The sequence below is a fragment of the Calliopsis andreniformis genome, chromosome 8, assembly GCF_051401765.1.
Source record: "Calliopsis andreniformis isolate RMS-2024a chromosome 8, iyCalAndr_principal, whole genome shotgun sequence".
NCBI lineage: Eukaryota > Metazoa > Arthropoda > Insecta > Hymenoptera > Andrenidae > Calliopsis > Calliopsis andreniformis.
In genome coordinates, this window is record NC_135069.1 from 6,878,389 (window position 1) to 6,901,278 (window position 22,890).

Genomic DNA, 22,890 nt, shown 5'->3' on the forward strand with positions numbered 1-22,890 from the left:
CGCCTTCATTCCCTCTGTCTCTCGCGCCATCCGCCCCTTTCTTTTTCCGCCCCATTCGCGTTTCATGTGGCGCGCGGAAACGAGGACGCAATAATCATCGCGATTCCATTTTACTGTCCGTGAACCCAGGCGGTAATGCAAACGGGGAGAACTCGAGGCGCCCGCCGAGGGAAAACGAGACGTGGGATAAAGGGGTGCAGCGTGAGGGATCGATGGTATCGTTGATACGACGGCTGATAGTGGTCGTACGGTCTTTCCTTGTTGAAAATTAAATGGAGAGGAATTTTGAGAGCTTGTTTGAGCGAGGCTCCTTTGGCAACGCGGGATTGAAGCGAGTGAGCGAGGGATATTTTTAACGCTTCAATGGAGCAGATTGAGAATTGTTTGGTTTCCAAAATGTTAGAGTGCTTCTGTGAAATGCTGTTTTAATTTGATAATTCAGTTCATTGTTTGCTCCCCGTCTGTAACTCTATTTTTACTGACACTGTCGTCTGTTAACTGGGTCTTGGAAGTCCATGCAATTCTTTTTTAATGTTTTTGTGTTTTAGAAAATTCAAAAAAATTCTTGGCTGCTCTCTTTAGTTTGTAGAATATTATAGAAGAGCTTGTATTGCTGTAGAGTGTGTTTGACAATGGGTGTCAGCAAATTGTCGAGTTATGAATTTTATTGTTACAGGAACGTATAAATGCGTCTGATATATGTCTGACTAGGAAACTTATTCTACTTATAGTTACTTTACAGCCAACATTTTATTACTTGAAATATAATATTCATTCAGAGATATATTTTTAAACAACTGATCCAGGACTCAAGTAACCAACAGGACCTCCTATTCTTCTCTCCTCATTTTCTATTTCTCCATTTCTCTACAACTTTAATGCTTTCTCTTGTCCTGATCTCTGAAATCTTCACGAATAATCCTGAGCTGTCCCATTTGATGATCATTCGTTCCTCCTTTTATTCGTCCTGAAATGTAAATCTCCTTGTACCTTGTAACGAGGCGCAAAGAAGAAATGAGGCGCCCCTTAGGTTTGACTGTCGCGACCCGAATCATGAGTCTCTCGTATCTCGCGCGAATGAAAAGTGGTACGAAGTAAGTTCGCGGTACTTAAAACTGGAACGAACAATGCGGTATCTCTGTTTTATGCGCCTCGCAATGTGTATCGCGTTACAAGCCCGCCATAAGAAGCGCCCTTAAACGCGTCCCTGTAAAGTAAAACCGCGCTCGTGGCGCGGTACGCTCGCGCAAACGTAAAGATTAAAAAATAGGGAACGCGACGATAACAGGATTACCTTTTACACCTTCTCTCTTGTCTTCGTCCGCGCGTTTCTATGCAAATCTCTGATTATCTCTGCTCGAGTTCTCGTACAGCGTTTTCAGCTTCCCTCCAGTTGTTGTGGCAGGAAAATGTGTTGCTTGGAAAATATTGTGTTCGCTTTGGAATATGCGTAACAAAGTAATAAACGTCGTTTGGAGATATATTGGAAAAATATGGGTAGTATTAAAATGAGGTAGTAATAAAAGCTGAGCAATTGTAAAAGTTGTAGAAGGCCATGGTTCAGGTCCAATGAATACCATTGTGAATATCAAATGATAGTACTTGGTATAATCTTGGTATAATTATTATTATTATTATTAATCTGTAATGGAGGGTGAAAATTTTCTGAGAGAAATATAGAGTTTATTTTTCAGGCTCTTGTTCTTTTTATTACAGCAGTGCATATTTAAATTCCAATAGAGTCGAGAGGCATTGGAGTTCTCGTGTAATAGGTCGAGATTTTTACTAGGTTACACTGAACCTCGATATAACGATTAGAAGGACTGGGTCATCGAAATTTAAGTATAATAATTCTATTGGAAATTAAGCATGCGCATGTGTATATAGGGTATTTGGCAAAAAGTGTCAGAAATTTTGAGAGAATTAATTCTTTAAAAAACAGCTAAAATACGTATGTCTGACTCAGGACTCATTCTACTGATTTCGCTACGCCTGACTAATGCACGACAGCAGTAGAATAACTGGCGCTTAATCAGACACACTCCAAACGAATTTCAAATATTTTTGCTATAATAACTTTAAAACGAAGCTCCATTAATTTTAATCCTATTCCTACACGTAGAATCAAACCTTAAAATTTCTAATACCTGTTGTCATCACATACAATAAAGGAAATTATATATAACAATAATTATATCGATATATAATAATACTGAATAATAATGATAATAAATAATAAATAACAGTAAGTATATTGAAATATAATGCTGAATAATAATGATAATAAATAATTAATAACAATAATTGTCCCGAAATGTAATAATACTGAATAATAATGATAATAAATAATAAACAATAAATAGCAATAATTCTATTCAAATATAATACTGAATAATAATGATAGTAAATAATAATAATAATAAATAAGCAAATGACAATAATTATATCGAAATTATCTTAAAGAAATGTACGCGCAGTATCGTTTCCATCATCGTCAAGCTACGTCTCAGTCGCCAGGACGAACAGGAATAAAAAAAGGACGTCGTCGCGGCGCGCGAAATTGAGATGAGCGTTGCAGGTCCCGGAAATCGGGTTAAAGGCCGCTAAGAAGAGCTGCACCCTTTAACGAAGTTACAGGCTTAATAAGAAGGCCGCGCTGTTAAGTCCTACGTAAACGAGTTAATCCGACACACCTGCCGAACCGGAAAGCACAGCGACGTGCAGCAACACGTTCGATAGAGACGAGCAACCTCGGGTCCCTTTAACTTAACGACCTCATAAACCAGCCATCGGCCTGGTAATATGGGAACCACTCTCGATTTTTTCTCTTCAACCTCTCCCACCATCCCACCCTTCCATCCCCTCCCACCCTCTCCTCGATCAATTTTATAAATACTTCGAGGCACCTCGGGTAAGCCAGTCGATGCACGACTGTTATTATTCGCCTGCTCTCTCGCGCTTAATCGAAGGTTTCTTTGTAACAACAGCACGACCAGCCCCGCGCACCGTGATTGCATCTGGCAAACGATCGTTCAGCTACTGATCGTTAATAATTGCGCGGCTGATAGCGGCGCACGAGCTTATCGTTCCTCTTCGCTTTCATCGTTCATCGCGCGTACGTGAGCCTTGTTACGATAATGGCTTCCTGCTTTAACGTCTTTGCTGTTGTTTCGAGTGGTAATTGGAGGATTCGGGGATTTGGAGTCGTTGAAGAATTGGGTGAGCTTGAAATTTATTAATGCGGTAAAGGTACGTTTGTGGAAGCGACGAGTCGAGGACGAGCTGAGGGAATATTATACATATTAGAAAGAAATCGTAAATACAGAATTAGAAATGATAAAAGACTGTGGATATGTGTTTCGTGGGTGTAATCGTTCGTGCTCGGCTCGTCAGTTGCACAAATGGACTTTCGATGGATCTTAAGGGCGTCTTTGAGAGGTCGAAGAACAGGGACTTCTTTGAGAATTTTTTCCAAAGAAAGCATGAGACTTTTTAATACGAGGGTTTCGCTCACTTCTTTATTCACGTTTAGAGAATAGTCAACAATTTTTTCAATACACAATAATAAAAATTGCAAAAGTTATGTAACGATATTTATAGGCTGTTTCGATAAACGATTTATCATCCCATCTAAGTAAAGATTTCGAATCATTTCTTAAATTAAAAAAAGCGAGATATTTCCCCAAATACAAAACTTTTAAGTAACCATCCTGGACTTGTATCAATTTATTACCTAAAATGATAATCATTGTAACAACTGCAGACATCAGCAACTATCTTCTTCGAGTCGAAAGTACTTCCCCATATTACAATACAACTTCAATAAAAAATTATCAAGTAATTTGAAACATTCAGCCAACAGTGTGAATTCTCAATGCAACGTTTTCCTATCAAATAAAAAATTAAACAGCAAATTATCAGCATCATTTCATCGCTAAAACCATTTGATTCGGCCAAGGAAAAACAAAAGGTAACGAGAGGCAATACAAAGACTCTAAAACACGCCCCAAAGTTTCATTCATAGAAACCAGATGAAGCGAAGTAACTCTGCCTCGCTCTTTCCTTCCTCTGTTTATGCTCTGTCTCTTTCAATCGTGCAAGGCTAGTAGAAAACGCCGAGCTCGTAGTTTCTTCTACATCGCGGAAGACAGTCTAGTAGCAAAAACCGGTCGAGCGCTGGAGGCGAAGCAGCACAGACAAAAAACCGGTTTTTCTGTTTCCCATGCCCGAGGCTGAACAGTCGCGTGGACAGCCTTGCTGACTCGCCACTTTTTTCTCTCAGAACTAGGCTCGACGCAGCGTCAGCAGAATCGAGAACTGGTCTGGCGCCGAGCGCGTGGAATTCTGAGAATCGCCATGGGACTTCATCGTGCTGTGAAAAGTAGTATGAATTAAGGTGATAAGTACAGGGTGTTCGACAGGTGTTGGAAATATTAAGGGGTGATTCTACAGGCTAAAATGAGACGAAAATCGAGAACGATAAAAATGTGTTTGGGGCCTTGGTTCAAAGTTATGAACTGGTGAGAAAAGATCTAAGATACGTGATATGTGTGTCTGACTAGGATGGGACTTATTCTACTGGCGAGCTGCGCTAGCCAGGCTAGACAGACCAGGCACACCGAGGTCAGTAGAATAAGCACAGTCCCTAGTCAGACACGTTTCCTGTTCACTTTTTAGGCGTTTTCTAAATAAAAATTGAAAAATTTATAGTTTTAATTTGAATTTTAATGTATTGTTTCGACGGAATCATTCAGTATACACAAATCAAGATAAAATGTGTGTATTAAAGGTTGAATTTTCAATACTGTAATTTCATGAGTAATTCCAACTTTTAAAAATTCGTTTTACCAAAATATTCTGCACATCTGGAATTCAATAAATGCGTGAGACTAACAAAATATTTAAAAATGGTCTTTTCTAACCAATTTCAAGAAATAATATTATATATTTCACATAACTCTTTCTACATAACTTCTTAGAAAAAAAGTTTCATTTCTAAAAAGTTATCTAGCTTTGTTATAAAACATACTATATACTGTAGACCCACCTTTAATTTAGCGTATAGGCACGTCAATTTTAAGCCATTATTATTGCAAAACGAAGACAAATCGAACACTACGTCCCAGGACATCTCGTACCCCAATTTGTGTTTCCTACCACCTCTGAAAATATCAAGGGCTGTATTTTTAACACCCTGTATAAATTCCACAAGATCTATCTTCCGAAATGAAAAGAAAAAATTACGTGTCCAACAATTTGCCTCGCCTGCGGGCGGTTCCCATCGCGAGGTGCTTCGTAACTCACCCCCGCGTTCAAGCAGAAATCGTCGTGTCGTAAAGAAAAAGTCGTCGATTTGCTCGAAGCAGCGTATATCACCAAATTGAATGTTTCGATGGCCAGAATGACGGCCTGGTCCCAGGTGCCTCGTTACGAAAGCAATTACGTCTTCGTCGTTGATACCGCGCCTCTGTCTACAGGATCTCGCGTATTAGGATGAACTGCCGCGATTACGACAGGTGGAGCCGCTCGTATTTTGCAATTTTCCTGTCGGCCGCATCGCCACGCGAGATGCAGCAAATTGCAGCCAGCTATTTATGACCACCGTACGCACATTTCGTTCCATCACGCCACTTCTGACGCCTCGGAGTGCATCGATGCTCGAGAAACCCAGTGATTCTCATGCCTGCTGTCTTCTGAGGAATTTATGTCTCTGCATTAGAAAGTGCTCTCGTGAAAAACTTTTTTCTTTTACATAAATTACAATCTATGACACTTGGGTGTGTTACGTGTGAGTATGCACTTTTAAAAGTTCTATATAAGTGGGTATTCGAAATGGAAGTTGGAAATCGATAATTAGAAGCTGCTATAATTAAAACATATTACAGATTAGAGTGCTGCATACAATTTTTTTTGTACTTCAAATTCAAAAGAGAAGATGTTGAAGGTAGAGTGTAAAAATTATAATAAGAACGTGTTGTTTTTGAAAAATATTCCTTATGGTTTTGCTCAATTTTAAAATTGAAAATAAATGATATAGAAAGTAGGGTAGAGAAATTAGAAGTCATTACAATTATAGTTTGATAGTCTAATATTCCAATCTAAGATATTAAAGTTAAAAGTTCTTCTTGTTATTTTTCTCTGAAATTTAATTTTAATTCATGTCAAAGCCTAGTGCATCGTACATCTAAATAAAGACGAGATTAGAAACGTGAAAATAGAAAGTGTCAATATGTAGTTGAAATATCAAGGAAGGATTTTCTATAATCAGCAGCTTTCGCAGCAGTTATCTGGCTGTCAAGTCATAAATGTCAATTAGCCACACTTCGTTCCTAAAGGAGGGAGATAAGAAACATCCACCTGTTACGAGTGCTACGCATAATTATCCCGTCATCTGTTGCTGATGCTATCTTCGCGTTTTCGCTAATTAGCACCTATACTTATTTCATTGATTACAGCTTACAAGAGAAATCTCGATGAAGAGGGTGCAACAAAGATGTTCGTTCATATGGGATGCTAATATAAAGTTGAAGAAAAATTTGACACGTCAATGCAATCTGTTTTTTACAATTTAGTTCTTATACATGTAATTTAATTGGTACTCCAGTTGTATAATTATATAGCGTTATCAATGAATGGATTTAGTGTTTTTAGTGTTTCAGTGAATATCTAATAATCTAATTATTAAATATTCTTAATTCTAATTAGTGATTTTAATTTCCTAATTCTAATTGTAATTCTAGTTATTAAATATAAATAGATTATTAGACAAGTATTGATAAATAAGCATAAAATATATATAAAATGGAATCATGCTTTTATGAAAATATGAAGTTAAATTAATAACGAAGTAGCGAAACACATCACCAGAAAATCAGTATACTATTTAAATACAGAACTGTGCAGATATTCATGAATTAAATCGAGTAATATTTCATCTTAATAATATTATAATATTGTAATATATTAATAATGTTATGAAATTTTATTAATAAATAACATCGACGTTTGATGTGTAGCAGAAGAACAATGTGAACTAGACGAGCTAAAAACAGTTTATCGAGTAGAATAACTTGGCAAGTTTAGCAAACTAATAATAATCTTGGCTTATTAAACATGCTGGAAACTTAATCATCAAATTTCCACCACTTTCTCAGACAGCTGCTCCTTCTTCTCATTCACTGTATAATTCCGGCAAGAAGGCGCACCACGAACTTTAAATCCCGCAAGTTTATCGTAAAGGAGTTGCGTTTCTGTTCTTTCACAGTGGAACGGTGCATTATGCATAATGAGCACGCGCCTACAAACTAAACGAGTGTATAAGCTTACCTGCATTATCAGGATGCATATTATTCTCTTTTGCTATCGAAAGTTCAGATAAAGATTTCCAAAAACTGGAATTCAAAGAAACTGAAATACATATAATAAGGGAATTCTGAAAATTTGTGAATTAAAAATTGGAAAAATTTAAGAAGGTGGTAAAATTTAAATTCGATCTTATTGAAAAGAAGTAGCATTGAGGTCCATGAATGACCCTACCTTAGCTAAGAATTCAGTTCAATTAGTGAAATTCAACTTTCAGAAATTTCTAATTTTTTAATATACCTGTTTTCTTTTTAAATTTAATTTCACCAATTCAAAATTATGCTGTAGTTCCCTTGAAATCAGAAACAGTTCGAGTATCGTTTTTATAATTTAAGAATTGTTATAAAACTGAACACCTGAAAAATCTATATAGGAAATAACAAACATATTTCAAAAATGGATGTATAATACACGAGTCGACCCTTGCCCTCCTTGGAAATGTTTAAAAAACAAATAACCCCGACAGACTATAAATTGAGATGCATCTCCTTGCCCCTATTCTTCACTGAGGATGCATTGTAAACGTGCTCAGCGTTACACGAGCACGAATTCGCAGTGAAAAAGCGTGCATTTTTTCCCACTCGTGACTCCATCATTGCACGCCAGTTTCTTCGTTATCTCCTCGGGGAAATGCTAGCGGAAACACGTGGAATGTGTGCATTTGCATCCACCTGCACAAGCATTGTCCAAGAAAACTAGCTATGACATGGGTCGCTACACGTTTTCCTGAATATTTATTCTCGAAAGGATGTCCATTCTCGATTCGAAAATTTATTGAGCTTTGTAGGTACTTCAATCTTCAACAATTTACACGATACTTTACTATATTATGGGAACCTAAGAAAATATTAATATTCACATTCTTCCCTCTCCATTACCTCAAATAAAGCTACCTGATTCCTCTAAAAGTAATAGCTGTCTTTCAACAGGCACATTTTGCCAAATTGTTTGAGCCATTCGAAAACTGCTATGCTAAACAAGTAATGAATCCTTCGACCAAGTTTCTTCACACATAGATCCACTCTCTCCATTGAAGACATCAATTTCTCCTCAGCACGCCGTGTAATTAGACATTTCACAACGGGCAGGACAAAAAATAAAGAACGTCCCGCGAAGTGGCCCCTCTTAGCGCGAAGATTATTTGTGTCGGCGCAGCAAATTAGCAGCGCGCTAAAAAGTCTCTGGGAAAGTAATTTCGAGGTGCGTAACTGCCGAGGGAATTGCAGATAAGGGGAGACAAATTATCGAGTATTCGGTGTAATTAACGTTAACGCCGCGGCGTTAAGTATGCCATTAACGACAGCTACGTCGCCGCAAAGGCGTGCCAGGATGCAGCGAGATTCGAAGATTCTCGCGTGCATAATGCATTTCCACGCGATTTCTCGCTGGCCACGTGCCGCCCTTTATAAATCCTCCCGAAGTGAGAGAGCTGAAGAAAAAGAGAGGCGTAATAAGCATAACATCTGTTTTACTTGACAGCGAATTACCGTAGAACAATTCTACTGAATGTTAAAAATTCCACGTGCCCATTCTAAATCTTCCAGAAGTTCGAGACACTTGCTGAAAATTTAACGCGATCGCGTATTCCTGTTGACGAATTTATAGAGTGACTTCTGAAAGTACACTGCGCAACTATGGAGAAAAACAGTATCCACTGAAAATGTTTTACTAATGTTTTGTACATAGTAAAATAAGACGCAGAATATTCGGAATTATTAAGAGATTCAGACAACACAATTTTAGATTTTTCTATGATTACTGCCTTTCTTCATAGTTGTGCAGTATAGATCTGTTGAATTACATCAGTTATATTATACATTTTTTAAGCTATGGAATTGTTAAGAGTTGGTAATTTAATATTGATATTTCCTTTCTTTATTATTTTTTAATTTTTGTGTGGGAGAATTTTAACAACCGTCAATTATTATTGACCTCAACATTCTACCTATTGGAAAAGGCACGTATTTTTTCATGGGTGATCAGGTCAGTGGGACCCAAAAAAAACCTGGGTTGAGTGATGTGAGAGGGGATATGACCTGAGAAAGTCAAGAGTGTCAACGCCAAAATGGTATTATTCAGTAATGAGTCGTCAAGGTGATCAGACCTATCGTGTATTCGTTAACTTGTGAGTTCGTGGTTAAGTGGTTAGTGGTATTCGCAAGAATGGTTTTGAAAAGGGTGTTTCATTTGGAGCTGAATAAATTTGTGTAAGTTGTGCTATAAATTTGTGCAAGTCGTGTGATTTCGTGAGCTAGTAAAATTAAAATTATAGTATTTATTACGTTATAATGGGATTCGGAATAATTCAATTAACAGTAACAATAATTTAGGGTAAACTAAATATTAACAATAGTAAAAAATAGTAACAACACTGTATATTTGCATAATTAAAAAGCATATCTACATAATGAACGTCAGAAAATCGTCCTTCACTCGCTCATTGTGAGTCACTCTATTAATTATATTTTCTCCTTTGTATTATTTTGATTCTATTTTTCTCTTTTCTTCGTGGAAAATGTTTTTGTTCGTTACTAAGGCAAAAGTCTACACGACAAAACTGTGCATCCAGCTTCGTATGCGTTCTGTTTGCAAGAAATAGCAGAGGACAATGTGAAACGCAAGCAAACCTGAGTTAGCACTGCAAACAAGGTTAAAATATTACGAAGCGTAAAAAAAGGAGGGATCACAATAGGCGACTTTGCAAATCCATGACGCGTTGTGTATGAAACCGGTCCCGAGCTGGACTCAGGTGTGCAGTGCAACTCAACTTTCCCCTTTTTTCCTTTTACGCTGCTTCTCCTTTTTTTGGAATATTTTATTAGGCTTCCTGGTCACGTAAAATAGGTAAATGAAATCACTATTGCAAGAAATTAGAAATACTCTTTCCTGTATTTTATTTAACAAAAAAGTTTCATGATCAATTAAACGGTACTTTAAAAAATCATATACTAAAAAGAAACGAGCCTGTGAACCACAAATTCAAGACATAAAATCGAGCCTCAATATTCCTGACATAAAAATCTCCAAAAATAAAACTGCATCATGCTACTTCTCCTTTTTTAGAATATTTTATTAGACTTTCTGGTCTCTTAAAATGGGTAAAGGAAATCATTATTACAGGAAGCTAGAGATATTCATTCGTGAATATTATTTAACAAAAAAATGCTACAATCGATTAAACTCCACTCTAAAAACTTGTATCTTTACCAATACAAATTCAGACCAAAGAAACCTAAAAATAAATGTGCCTATAAACCACAAATTCATGATATAAAATTGAAGCTCAACACTCCCAGCATCAGAATCTCCCGAAATAAAACTACATCACGTACTGCATCACCTCGCAACCACAAATAGTAAACACAACTTCAACAGCCTCGAGTACTAATAAAATACCTCTGCAAAAAGAACTCGTCTCAGCTCTCCAACCCAATCTTGCCAACGAAAAGGAAGACAGAAAAATATAAGCCTGCCGAAATTACAGAGAGCAGAAAAAAAGAGAATCTGACCAGCCGCGCTCGGAGGCGGCTCGGCCAGGCATTGAAGTCGCGTCTCCGTGCTCGTCATATTTTTATCACTGGAATTCAGCCAGTCGAATTAATCTCTTCTCGGCGCTATGGCAGAGACGGGCGTGCATTAACAGAACGTCCTCCTTTTTTTTCCAGAACTCGGAGATATCTCTCTTCGAGATAAACATTCGCTTCATGGGAAGCCTGCTGGCCTGCTACGCTCTCACTGGGGATGTGATGTTCCGGGATAAGGCGGCTCAGCTTGGCGAACGGATGCTGCCCGCTTTCCAGACGCACACAGGAATTCCTTATTCCGTCATCAATCTCCATACAGGGGTAAGTCTCAGGGATTTCAGTGGCCTCCGCCACAACCTCGTCTTCGCGTCGACCTGCTTCAATGTTAATTATTTCTGACGCGTGCCGCGCATGTGAAGCTCGTGCTGAAACATTCACGCGATGGGGGAAGCCGAAGGGGCTGAATATGTCGATTCGCGTGGGAAATTCATGGGGTTGTTCTAAGAGACGCGAAATGGGAGGTATTTTTGAAATTTTGGTGGATAGAAATTTAGAAATATTGAGCGAGTCACTGAGAGGGCCGATAGTTATTCTCTTTTAAGTGTGGAGTGGTTTGAGAAGGTTTGTAGAAGACTGCAATTTAATTAGGAAATTTTATGCAAAGGGGATTTGGGAATGAAAATGTCGTTCTTCCAAGATTTTCAATTTTTCGTTCGCAAGGAACATCTTCAGATCTTTTATTCCCCAAAGCTTTTATCAAAATTTCATTAAAAAATATCTCCTTCAATTTTCGTAAAAAAGCCAATCCACTTTCACGCTAGCAGTGGACATTTTCATCATTTTCTAAGCCATATATCGTGCTTCCCCAACACACTTTAATATTTGTCTTACGAGTAACGAGTGAGAGGAATCCATCTATAATACAAACACGGCTACCTTCTCTTTGTTATTTCATTTAATTGGCGCCATGAGATTCGATCATGGTCGATATGATCGCGAGCAAAACGACCTCTGGTGCTGGAAATTAATCGAGACGGAACTTCGTCGACATTTTGCAGGCGAGCAAGAATTACGTCTGGGCGAGCAGTGGGTGCAGTATATTATCAGAGATCGGCACGATGCATCTCGAGTTCACCTACCTCAGTGACATCACTGGGAATCCAGTGTTCAAGAGCAAGGTCGAGAACGTGAGGAAGGTGCTGAAGGACTTGGAAAAACCGAAGGGACTTTATCCGAATTATATACACCCGAAGACTGGGAAATGGGGTCAACGTGAGTACCAGTTTTTGGTGATACTTCTATTACTATATTATTATTAGTTGTAGTACTATTTAAATAGTATTTAGTATTACCTAGAGCTATATATGTTTCTAGTTATCTCATTTTATGGTACCTACACTATCGTGCATAATTATATAGCCACAGTAAAATTCTGTAATATAGTTTTGGCACCAAATCTCATCTCAGACGATTATATAAGGTTTATAAATACTGATGAGAATAACATTTAATATCAGTTAGTATTAAAAAAAAAGTGTAAGTATTTAATGTATTTCCAATAATGTGAAAGAGTCCAAGTACGCATGCTCGGTAGTGTATATTTTTTAATTGTACGTGATGGAGGATTGATGGATAATTTCGAGAAACGTGTTTAAAGCAAGAAATTTCTATAGTAGTCGTAAAAATTGAGTTATTTAATAGATTTCACTGCTTAAAAATAAAATGTTTTCTACTTGTTTGAAATATTGAAATATTGAGATAGAAAGGAAAAGGAAGTTCACTAAACTTTTTTCTTATACAATTCATTTACGATTAGAAATAGTTATTTTAGTATTCAAGTTGTTTCATCGTGTGTACAATATAATGGGTAACACATATTTCTGTTTTATTTTCGAAACCTGAATTCTCATAAATATCTACAATTTAATGTCTCATCAGTATCAAACTTACATTAAGGAAAAAAAGACAAAAACAGAATCTTATAAGTAAGCAAAGTAGGAAAATAAAAAAGAATTAATTGACTCTTAGAGAAAAGAAAGTTATAAAAGGAGCATTTGCAATTTTTTCTAGTTTCAATAAATAAAAATATGAGTGTCAAAAATCTGACAGGTTAAACTTGCAGGACTTTCTTTCCTCTAAGGATCCATTCCTCTCAAGTGAGAAACATTCACGCAAAGGCGATAAGGGCAAGAAAAACACAGGCAGTCATATTAAAAATGCACCTCCCCTTTATTACTGTAATTTCATTTAATAAATCTTACGATGCCCCGAGAATTCCGTGTAAAATAGATTTTTAATCTGACGGCTATCAATTATATCGCTGAAATAGTTTGACAGCGACAGAGGGGGAGAACAGGGGGATTTTGGGGAAAGTAAAGGGGGGCAAAGGGCGCTGCTCCCGTTTCACGGTCCCCCTCGGCCTTGTTTCGTGCTCCTGTCGGCTTTTGAATCGACGTTGTTGCCGAGTTCTCCTTGCGCGGTCCCGAATATCGCATTTATCATGCCACGCATCCCCTCAGGTGCTAAATCCTCTTCTTCTTTCATTGTTCCGCCGACTTCGAGCTCCTCCCGTATTTTCCCGTTGCGCGAGAATATTTATCATCCTCCAGGAACTGGTCGTCCATCCCTCTCACGCGTTCTTACATCCCGTTTCATTTTTTCCTTTTCCTCGTTTTAGTATCTGCTCTTCTTGTCCCCGACCCGGGGCAGCCGTCATGCTTCGAGTCGTCTCAAATTTATGGTTCCATTGAAGAGAGGATCCGCAAGTTCCGTGAAACCGACTCGACGTCCCGACGAACCGTTACCAAGATGCTGGTGAAATTAATCATGTGAACTAGACGAATCCTGCATGAGTAAGAAGATTAAGCTTCTGACTGGAGGAGTGGGAATATGAAAACTGTGATAACCCAGTCACTATCCTGATTCATAACAGAACCGAAATAGTCTGACGGATAATTCAAGATGTTCCTATTAGATTTTTAAGCTCCAAACATCGACCGCTCCCTACATGGTTCTCCCAGGCTCTCCCTCGCTCTACAGGATTTTCGCGAGATCTTTTGGCATTTTCTCAACCCTGGGTAACATAACACACCACCCCGAACCTACTTCAGCTTTTAATTTTCGCTCAGTCGCGAGCGGTCTCTACCCGGCTCTCCCTGGCTCTCCCCGGCTCTCCCTCGCTCTAGACGATTTTCGCGAATTCTATTGGCGTCTCCTCGACACCATGTAGCATGTCTAACCATCCCGAACCGGTTGCAGCTCTCAATTTTCGCTGTGTCGAGCGGTCTCTCCCCGTCTTTCCCAGTCGCTCCCTGGCTCTCCCTGGCTCTCCCCGGCTCTCCCTCGCTCTATAGGATTTTCGCAACTTCTTTTGGCGTTTTCTCTACTCTGGGTAACATAACCCACCACCTCGCACCTGTTTCAGCCCATAGTCTTCGCTCAGTATCGAGCGGTCTCTCTCCGGCTTTCCCTGGCTCTCCCCGGCTCTCCCTCGTTCTACACGATTTTCGCGACTTGTTTTGGCGTTTTCTCTACCCTGGGTAACATACCCCACCACCCCGAACCTGTATCAGCCTTTAATTTTCGCTCAGTCTCGAGCGGACTCTCCCTGGGTCTCCCTGGCTCTCCCCGGCTCTCCCTCGCTCTACAGGATTTTCGCGACTTCTTTTGGAGTTTTCTCTACCCTCGGTAACATAACTCACCACCCCGAACCTGTTTCAGCCTTTAATTTTCGCTCAGTCTCGAGCGGTCTCTCTACGGCTCTCCCTGGCTCTCCCTGGCTCTCCCCGGCTCTCCCTCGCTCTACAGGATTTTCGGAACTTCTTTTGGCGTTTTCTCAACCCAGGGTAACATAACTCACCACCCCGAACCTGTTTCAGCCTTTAATTTTCGCTCAGTCTCGAGCGGTCTCTCTCCGGCTCTCCCTGGCTCTCCCCGGCTCTCCCTCGCTCTACAGAATTTTCGCGACTTCTTTTGGCGTTTTCTCTACCCTGGGTAACATACCCCACCACCCCGAACCTGTATCAGCCTTTAATTTTCGCTCAGTCTCGAGCGGACTCTCCCTGGGTCTCCCTGGCTCTCCCCGGCTCTCCCTCGCTCTACAGGATTTTCGCGACTTCTTTTGGAGTTTTCTCTACCCTCAGTAACATAACTCACCACCCCGAACCTGTTTCAGCCTTTAATTATCGCTCAGTATCGAGCGGTCTCTCTCCGGCTCTCCCTGGCTCTCCCCGGCTCTCCCTCGCTCTACAGGATTTTCGCGACTTCTTTTGGCGTTTTCTCTACCCTGGGTAACATACCCCACCACCCCGAACCTGTATCAGCCTTTAATTGTCGCTCAGTCTCGAGCGGTCTCTCCCTGGGTCTCCCTGGCTCTCCCCAGCTCTCCCTCGTTCTACACGATTTGCGCGACTTGTTTTGGCGTTTTCGCTACCCTGGGTAACATAACCCACCACCCCGTACCTGTTTCAGCCTTTAATTTTCGCTCAGACTCGAGCGGTCTCTCCCCGGCTCTCCCTGGCTCTCCCCGGCTCTCCCTCGTTCTACACGATTTTCGCGACTTGTTTTGGCGTTTTCTCTACCCTGGGTAACATAACCCACCACCCCGAACCTGTTTCAGCCTTTAATTTTCGCTCAGACTCGAGCGGTCTCTCCCTGGGTCTCCCTGGCTCTCCCCGGCTCTCCCTCGCTCTACAGGATTTTCGCGACTTCTTTTGGCGTTTTCTCTACTCTGGGTAACATAACCCACCACATCGAACATGTTTCAGGCCTTAGTCTTCGCTCAGTCTCGAGCTGTCTCTCCCCGGCTCTCCCTGGCTCTCCCCGGCTCTCCCTCGCTCTACAGGATTTTCGGAACTTCTTTTGGCGTTTTCTCAACCCAGGGTAACATAACTCACCACCCCGAACCTGTTTCAGCCTTTAATTTTCGCTCAGTCTCGAGCGGTCTCTCTCCGGCTCTCCCTGGCTCTCCCTGGCTCTCCCCGGCTCTCCCTCGCTCTACAGGATTTTCGTGAATTTTTTTGGCGTGTTCTGCACCCTGGGTAACATAACCCACCACCCCGAACCTGTTTCAGCCTTTAATTTTCGCTCAGACTCGAGCGGTCTCTCTCCGGCTCTCCCTGGCTCTCCCCGGCTCTCCCTCGCTCTACAGGATTTTCACGACTTCTTTTGGCGTTTTCTCTACTCTGGGTAACATAACCCACCACATCGAACATGTTTCAGGCCTTAGTCTTCGCTGAGTCTCGAGCTGTCTCTCCCCGGCTCTCCCTGGCTCTCCCCGGCTCTCCCTCGCTCTACAGGATTTTCGGAACTTCTTTTGGCGTTTTCTCAACCCAGGGTAACATGACTCACCACCCCGAACCTGTTTCAGCCTTTAATTTTCGCTCAGTCTCGAGCGGTCTCTCTCCGGCTCTCCCTGTCTCTCCCCGGCTCTTCCTCGCTCTACAGGATTTTCGCGACTTCTTTTGGAGTTTTCTCTACCCTGGGTAACATAACCCACCACCCCAAACCTGTTTCGGTCCTTAATTTTCGCTCAGTCTCGAGCGGTCTCTCCCCGGCTCTCCCTGGCTCTCCCTGGCTCTCCCCGGCTCTCCCTGGCTCTACAGGATTTTCGTGAATTTTTTTGGCGTGTTCTGCACCCTGGGTAACATAACCCACCACCCCGAACCTGTTTCAGCCTTTAATTTTCGCTCAGACTCGAGCGGTCTCTCTCCGGCTCTCCCTGGCTCTCCCCGGCTCTCCCTCGCTCTACAGGATTTTCGCGACTTCTTTTGGCGTTTGCTTTACCCTGGATAACATAACTCACCACCCCGAACCTGTTTCAGCCCTTAATTTTCGCTCAGTCTCGAACGGTCTCTCTACGGCTCTCCCTGGCTCTCCCCGGCTCTCCCTCGCCCTACAGGATTTTCGCGACTTATTTTGGCGTTTTCTCTACCCTGGGTAACATAACTCACCACCCCAAACTGGTTGCAGCCCTCAATTTTCGCTCAGACTCGAGCGGTCTCTCCCCGGCTCTCCCTGGCTCTCCCTGGCTCTCCCCGGCTCTCCCTCGCTCTACAGGATTTTCGCGACTTCTTTTGACGTTTTCTCTACTCTGGGTAACATAACCCACCACCTCGAACCTGTTTCAGGCCTTAGTCTTCGCTCAGTCTCGAGCTGTCTCTCCCCGGCTCTCCCTGGCTCTCCCCGGCTATCCCCCGTTCTACACGATTTTCGCGACTGGTTTTGGCGTTTTCTCTACCCTGGGTAACATAACCCACCACCCCGAACCTGTTTCAGCCTTTAATTTTCGCTCAGTCTCGAGCTGTCTCTCCCCGGCTCTCCCTGGCTCTCCCCGGCTCTCCCTCGTTCTACACGATTTTCGCGACATGTTTTGGCGTTTACTATACCCTGGGTAACATAACCCACCACCCCGAACCTGTTTCAGCCTTTAATTTTCGCTCAGTCTCGAGCGGTCTCTCTCCGGCTCTCCCTGGCTCTCCCCGGCTCTCTCTCGCTCTACAGGATTTTCACGACTTCTTTTGGCGTTTTCTCTACTCTGGGTAACATAACCCACCACATCGAACATGTTTCAGGCCTTAGTCTTCGCTCAGTCTCGAGCTGTCTCTCCCCGGCTCTCCCTGGCTCTCCCCGGCTCTCCCTCGCTCTACAGGATTTTCGGAACTTCTTTTGGCGTTTTCTCAACCCAGGGTAACATAACTCACCACCCCGAACCTGTTTCAGCCTTTAATTTTCGCTCAGTCTCGAGCGGTCTCTCTCCGGCTCTCCCTGGCTCTCCCTGGCTCTCCCCGGCTCTCCCTCGCTCTACAGGATTTTCGTGAATTTTTTTGGCGTGTTCTGCACCCTGGGTAACATAACCCACCACCCCGAACCTGTTTCAGCCTTTAATTTTCGCTCAGACTCGAGCGGTCTCTCTCCGGCTCTCCCTGGCTCTCCCCGGCTCTCCCTCATTCTACACGATTTTCGCGACCTCTTTTGAAGTTTTCTCTACCCTGGGTAACATAACCCACCACATCGCACCTGTTTCAGCCCATAGTCTTCGCTCGGTATCGAGCGGTGTCTCTCCGGCTTTCCCAGGCTCTCCCCGGCTCTCCCTCGTTCTACACGATTTTCGCGACTTGTTTTGGCGTTTTCTCTACCCTGGGTAACATAACCCACCACCCCGAACCTGCTTCAGCCTTTAATTTTCGCTCAGTCTCGAGCTGTCTCTCCCCGGCTCTCCCTGGCTCTCCCCGGCTCTCCCTCGTTCTACACGATTTTCGCGACATGTTTTGGCGTTTACTATACCCTGGGTAACATAACCCACCACCCCGAACCTGTTTCAGCCTTTAATATTCGCTCAGTCTCGAGCGGTCTCTCTCCGGCTCTCCCTGGCTCTCCCCGGCTCTCTCTCGCTCTACAGGATTTTCACGACTTCTTTTGGCGTTTTCTCTACTCTGGGTAACATAACCCACCACATCGAACATGTTTCAGGCCTTAGTCTTCGCTCAGTCTCGAGCTGTCTCTCCCCGGCTCTCCCTGGCTCTCCCCGGCTCTCCCTCGCTCTACAGGATTTTCGGAACTTCTTTTGGCGTTTTCTCAACCCAGGGTAACATAACTCACCACCCCGAACCTGTTTCAGCCTTTAATTTTCGCTCAGACTCGAGCGGTCTCTCTCCGGCTCTCCCTGGCTCTCCCCGGCTCTCCCTCGCTCTACAGGATTTTCGCGACTTCTTTTGGCGTTTGCTTTACCCTGGATAACATAACTCACCACCCCGAACCTGTTTCAGCCCTTAATTTTCGCTCAGTCTCGAACGGTCTCTCTACGGCTCTCCCTGGCTCTCCCCGGCTCTCCCTCGCCCTACAGGATTTTCGCGACTTATTTTGGCGTTTTCTCTACCCTGGGTAACATAACTCACCACCCCAAACTGGTTGCAGCCCTCAATTTTCGCTCAGTCTCGAGCTGTCTCTCCCCGGCTCTCCCTGGCTCTCCCCGGCTCTCCCTCGCTCTACAGGATTTTCGGAACTTCTTTTGGCGTTTTCTCAACCCAGGGTAACATAACTCACCACCCCGAACCTGTTTCAGCCTTTAATTTTCGCTCAGTCTCGAGCTGTCTCTCCCCGGCTCTCCCTGGCTCTCCCCGGCTCTCCCTCGTTCTACACGATTTTCGCGACATGTTTTGGCGTTTACTATACCCTGGGTAACATAACCCACCACCCCGAACCTGTTTCAGCCTTTAATTTTCGCTCAGTCTCGAGCGGTCTCTCTCCGGCTCTCCCTGGCTCTCCCCGGCTCTCCCTCGCTCTACAGGATTTTCACGACTTCTTTTGGCGTTTTCTCTACTCTGGGTAACATAACCCACCACATCGAACATGTTTCAGGCCTTAGTCTTCGCTCAGTCTCGAGCTGTCTCTCCCCGGCTCTCCCTGGCTCTCCCCGGCTCTCCCTCGCTCTACAGGATTTTCGGAACTTCTTTTGGCGTTTTCTCAACCCAGGGTAACATAACTCACCACCCCGAACCTGTTTCAGCCTTTAATTTTCGCTCAGTCTCGAGCGGTCTCTCTCCGGCTCTCCCTGGCTCTCCCTGGCTCTCCCCGGCTCTCCCTCGCTCTACAGGATTTTCGTGAATTTTTTTGGCGTGTTCTGCACCCTGGGTAACATAACCCACCACCCCGAACCTGTTTCAGCCTTTAATTTTCGCTCAGACTCGAGCGGTCTCTCTCCGGCTCTCCCTGGCTCTCCCCGGCTCTCCCTCATTCTACACGATTTTCGCGACCTCTTTTGAAGTTTTCTCTACCCTGGGTAACATAACCCACCACCCCGAACCTGTTTCAGCCTTTAATTTTCGCTCAGTCTCGAGCTGTCTCTCCCCGGCTCTCCCTGGCTCTCCCCGGCTCTCCCTCGTTCTACACGATTTTCGCGACATGTTTTGGCGTTTACTATACCCTGGGTAACATAACCCACCACCCCGAACCTGTTTCAGCCTTTAATTTTCGCTCAGTCTCGAGCGGTCTCTCTCCGGCTCTCCCTGGCTCTCCCCGGCTCTCTCTCGCTCTACAGGATTTTCACGACTTCTTTTGGCGTTTTCTCTACTCTGGGTAACATAACCCACCACATCGAACATGTTTCAGGCCTTAGTCTTCGCTCAGTCTCGAGCTGTCTCTCCCCGGCTCTCCCTGGCTCTCCCCGGCTCTCCCTCGCTCTACAGGATTTTCGGAACTTCTTTTGGCGTTTTCTCAACCCAGGGTAACATAACTCACCACCCCGAACCTGTTTCAGCCTTTAATTTTCGCTCAGTCTCGAGCTGTCTCTCCCCGGCTCTCCCTGGCTCTCCCCGGCTCTCCCTCGTTCTACACGATTTTCGCGACATGTTTTGGCGTTTACTATACCCTGGGTAACATAACCCACCACCCCGAACCTGTTTCAGCCTTTAATTTTCGCTCAGTCTCGAGCGGTCTCTCTCCGGCTCTCCCTGGCTCTCCCCGGCTCTCCCTCGCTCTACAGGATTTTCACGACTTCTTTTGGCGTTTTCTCTACTCTGGGTAACATAACCCACCACATCGAACATGTTTCAGGCCTTAGTCTTCGCTCAGTCTCGAGCTGTCTCTCCCCGGCTCTCCCTGGCTCTCCCCGGCTCTCCCTCGCTCTACAGGATTTTCGGAACTTCTTTTGGCGTTTTCTCAACCCAGGGTAACATAACTCACCACCCCGAACCTGTTTCAGCCTTTAATTTTCGCTCAGTCTCGAGCGGTCTCTCTCCGGCTCTCCCTGGCTCTCCCTGGCTCTCCCCGGCTCTCCCTCGCTCTACAGGATTTTCGTGAATTTTTTTGGCGTGTTCTTCACCCTGGGTAACATAACCCACCACCCCGAACCTGTTTCAGCCTTTAATTTTCGCTCAGACTCGAGCGGTCTCTCTCCGGCTCTCCCTGGCTCTCCCCGGCTCTCCCTCGCTCTACAGGATTTTCGCGACTTCTTTTGGAGTTTTCTCTACCCTAAATAACATAACTCACCACCCCGAACCTGTTTCAGCCTTTAATTTTCGCTCAGTCTCGAGCGGTCTCTCTCCGGCTCTCCCTGGCTCTCCCCGGCTCTCCCCCGCCCTACAGGATTTCCGCGACTTATTTTGGCGTTTTCTCAACCCAGGGTAACATAACTCACCACCCCGAACCTGTTTCAGCCTTTAATTTTCGCTCAGACTCGAGCGGTCTCTCTCCGGCTCTCCCTGGCTCTCCCCGGCTCTCCCTCGCTCTACAGGATTTTCGCGACTTCTTTTGGAGTTTTCTCTACCCTGGGTAACATAACCCACCACCTCAAACCTGTTTCGGTCCTTAATTTTCGCTCAGTCTCGAGCGGTCTCTCCCCGGCTCTCCCTGGCTCTTCCTGGCTCTCCCCGGCTCTCCCTCGCTCTACAGGATTTTCGTGAATTTTTTTGGCGTGTTCTGCACCCTGGGTAACATAACCCACCACCCCGAACCTGTTTCAGCCTTTAATTTTCGCTCAGACTCGAGCGGTCTCTCTCCGGCTCTCCCTGGCTCTCCCCGGCTCTCCCTCGCTCTACAGGATTTTCGCGACTTCTTTTGGCGTTTGCTCTACCCTGGATAACATAACTCACCACCCCGAACCTGTTTCAGCCCTTAATTTTCGCTCAGTCTCGAACGGTCTCTCTACGGCTCTCCCTGGCTCTCCCCGGCTCTCCCTCGCCCTACAGGATTTTCGCGACTTATTTTGGCGTTTTCTCTACCCTGCGTAACATAACTCACCACCCCGAACTGGTTGCAGCCCTCAATTTTCGCTCAGACTCGAGCGGTCTCTCCCCGGCTCTCCCTGGCTCTCCCTGGCTCTCCCCGGCTCTCCCTCGCTCTACAGGATTTTCGCGACTTCTTTTGACGTTTTCTCTACTCTGGGTAACATAACCCTCCACCTGGAACCTGTTTCAGGCCTTAGTCTTCGCTCAGTCTCGAGCTGTCTCTCCCCGGCTCTCCCTGGCTCTCCCCGGCTATCCCCGTTCTACACGATTTTCGCGACTGGTTTTGGCGTTTTCTCTAACCTGGGTAACATAACCCAGCACCCCGAACCTGTTTCAGCCTTTAATTTTCGCTCAGTCTCGAGCGGTCTCTCTACGGCTCTCCCTGGCTCTCCCCGGCTCTCCCTCGCTCTACAGGATTTTCGCGACTTCTTTTGGCGTTTTCTCTACCCTGGGTAACATAACTCACCACCCCGAACCTGTTTCAGCCTTTAATTTTCGCTCAGTCTCGAGCGGTCTCTCTACGGCTCTCCCTGGCTCTCCCTGGCTCTCCCCGGCTCTCCCTCGCTCTGCAGGATTTTCGCGACTTTTTTTGGCGTTTTCTGTACACTGGGTAACATAACTCACCACCCTGAACCTGTTTCAGCCTTTAATTTTCGCTCAGTCTCGAGCGGTCTCTCCCCGGCTCTCCCTGTCTCTCCCCAGCTCTCTCTCGCTCTATGGGATTTTCGCGACTTGTATGGACGTCTGCTCGTCCCTGTGTAGCATGTCTGATCATCCTGAACCAGTTTCAGCCCTAATTTTCCTCACATACACAAGAATTTTAAGAAACTAATTTCTGAGATATCTTTACACCTTAGCAATTTGTATTTGCCTACTCGAATCTGAGAATATGTTATATGAAACGTTTATTTTAAAGGTAATTTGTGTATCGTTCGAACTTGTACATAGACAATAATATGTAGATTTTTTCATCGAACAGTCAAGGGGTCATAAATTCCTCTTTGACGTCAGGGTCTCATAGTACTTTAATATCATCGTCTTCCCCACTTTGTAGCTCCACCAGTAGTAGAGTTTGAACCTACCGCCCCTCCCCACACAAATTACCCAATAGAATTTAGGCACAGGCCGCCTTTGTACATCATCTTGCCGGACAATCAGATTTCGCTCAACTCTTGGACTGTACATATTAAATGTCCATCGGGATATTTTATCGGAATAGAATTACAGTTTTTTAAGCGAACAGTTATACAATATTTATTCGGCGTACAACCGTGTACTTG

At 44.0% G+C, this 22,890-nt stretch overlaps 1 protein-coding gene across 1 annotated transcript in view; it reads left to right on the forward strand.

The window, feature by feature from the left end:
• Window positions 1-22,890, forward strand: part of Alpha-man-ia (alpha-Mannosidase class I a) — a 463,063-nt gene that overhangs the window by 436,041 nt on the left and 4,132 nt on the right. The window contains exons 4-5 of the mRNA XM_076383857.1: window positions 11,028-11,207; window positions 11,945-12,158. Of these exons, the coding sequence (XP_076239972.1) occupies window positions 11,028-11,207; window positions 11,945-12,158 (394 nt within the window). The remainder of the gene's footprint in view (window positions 1-11,027; window positions 11,208-11,944; window positions 12,159-22,890) is intronic.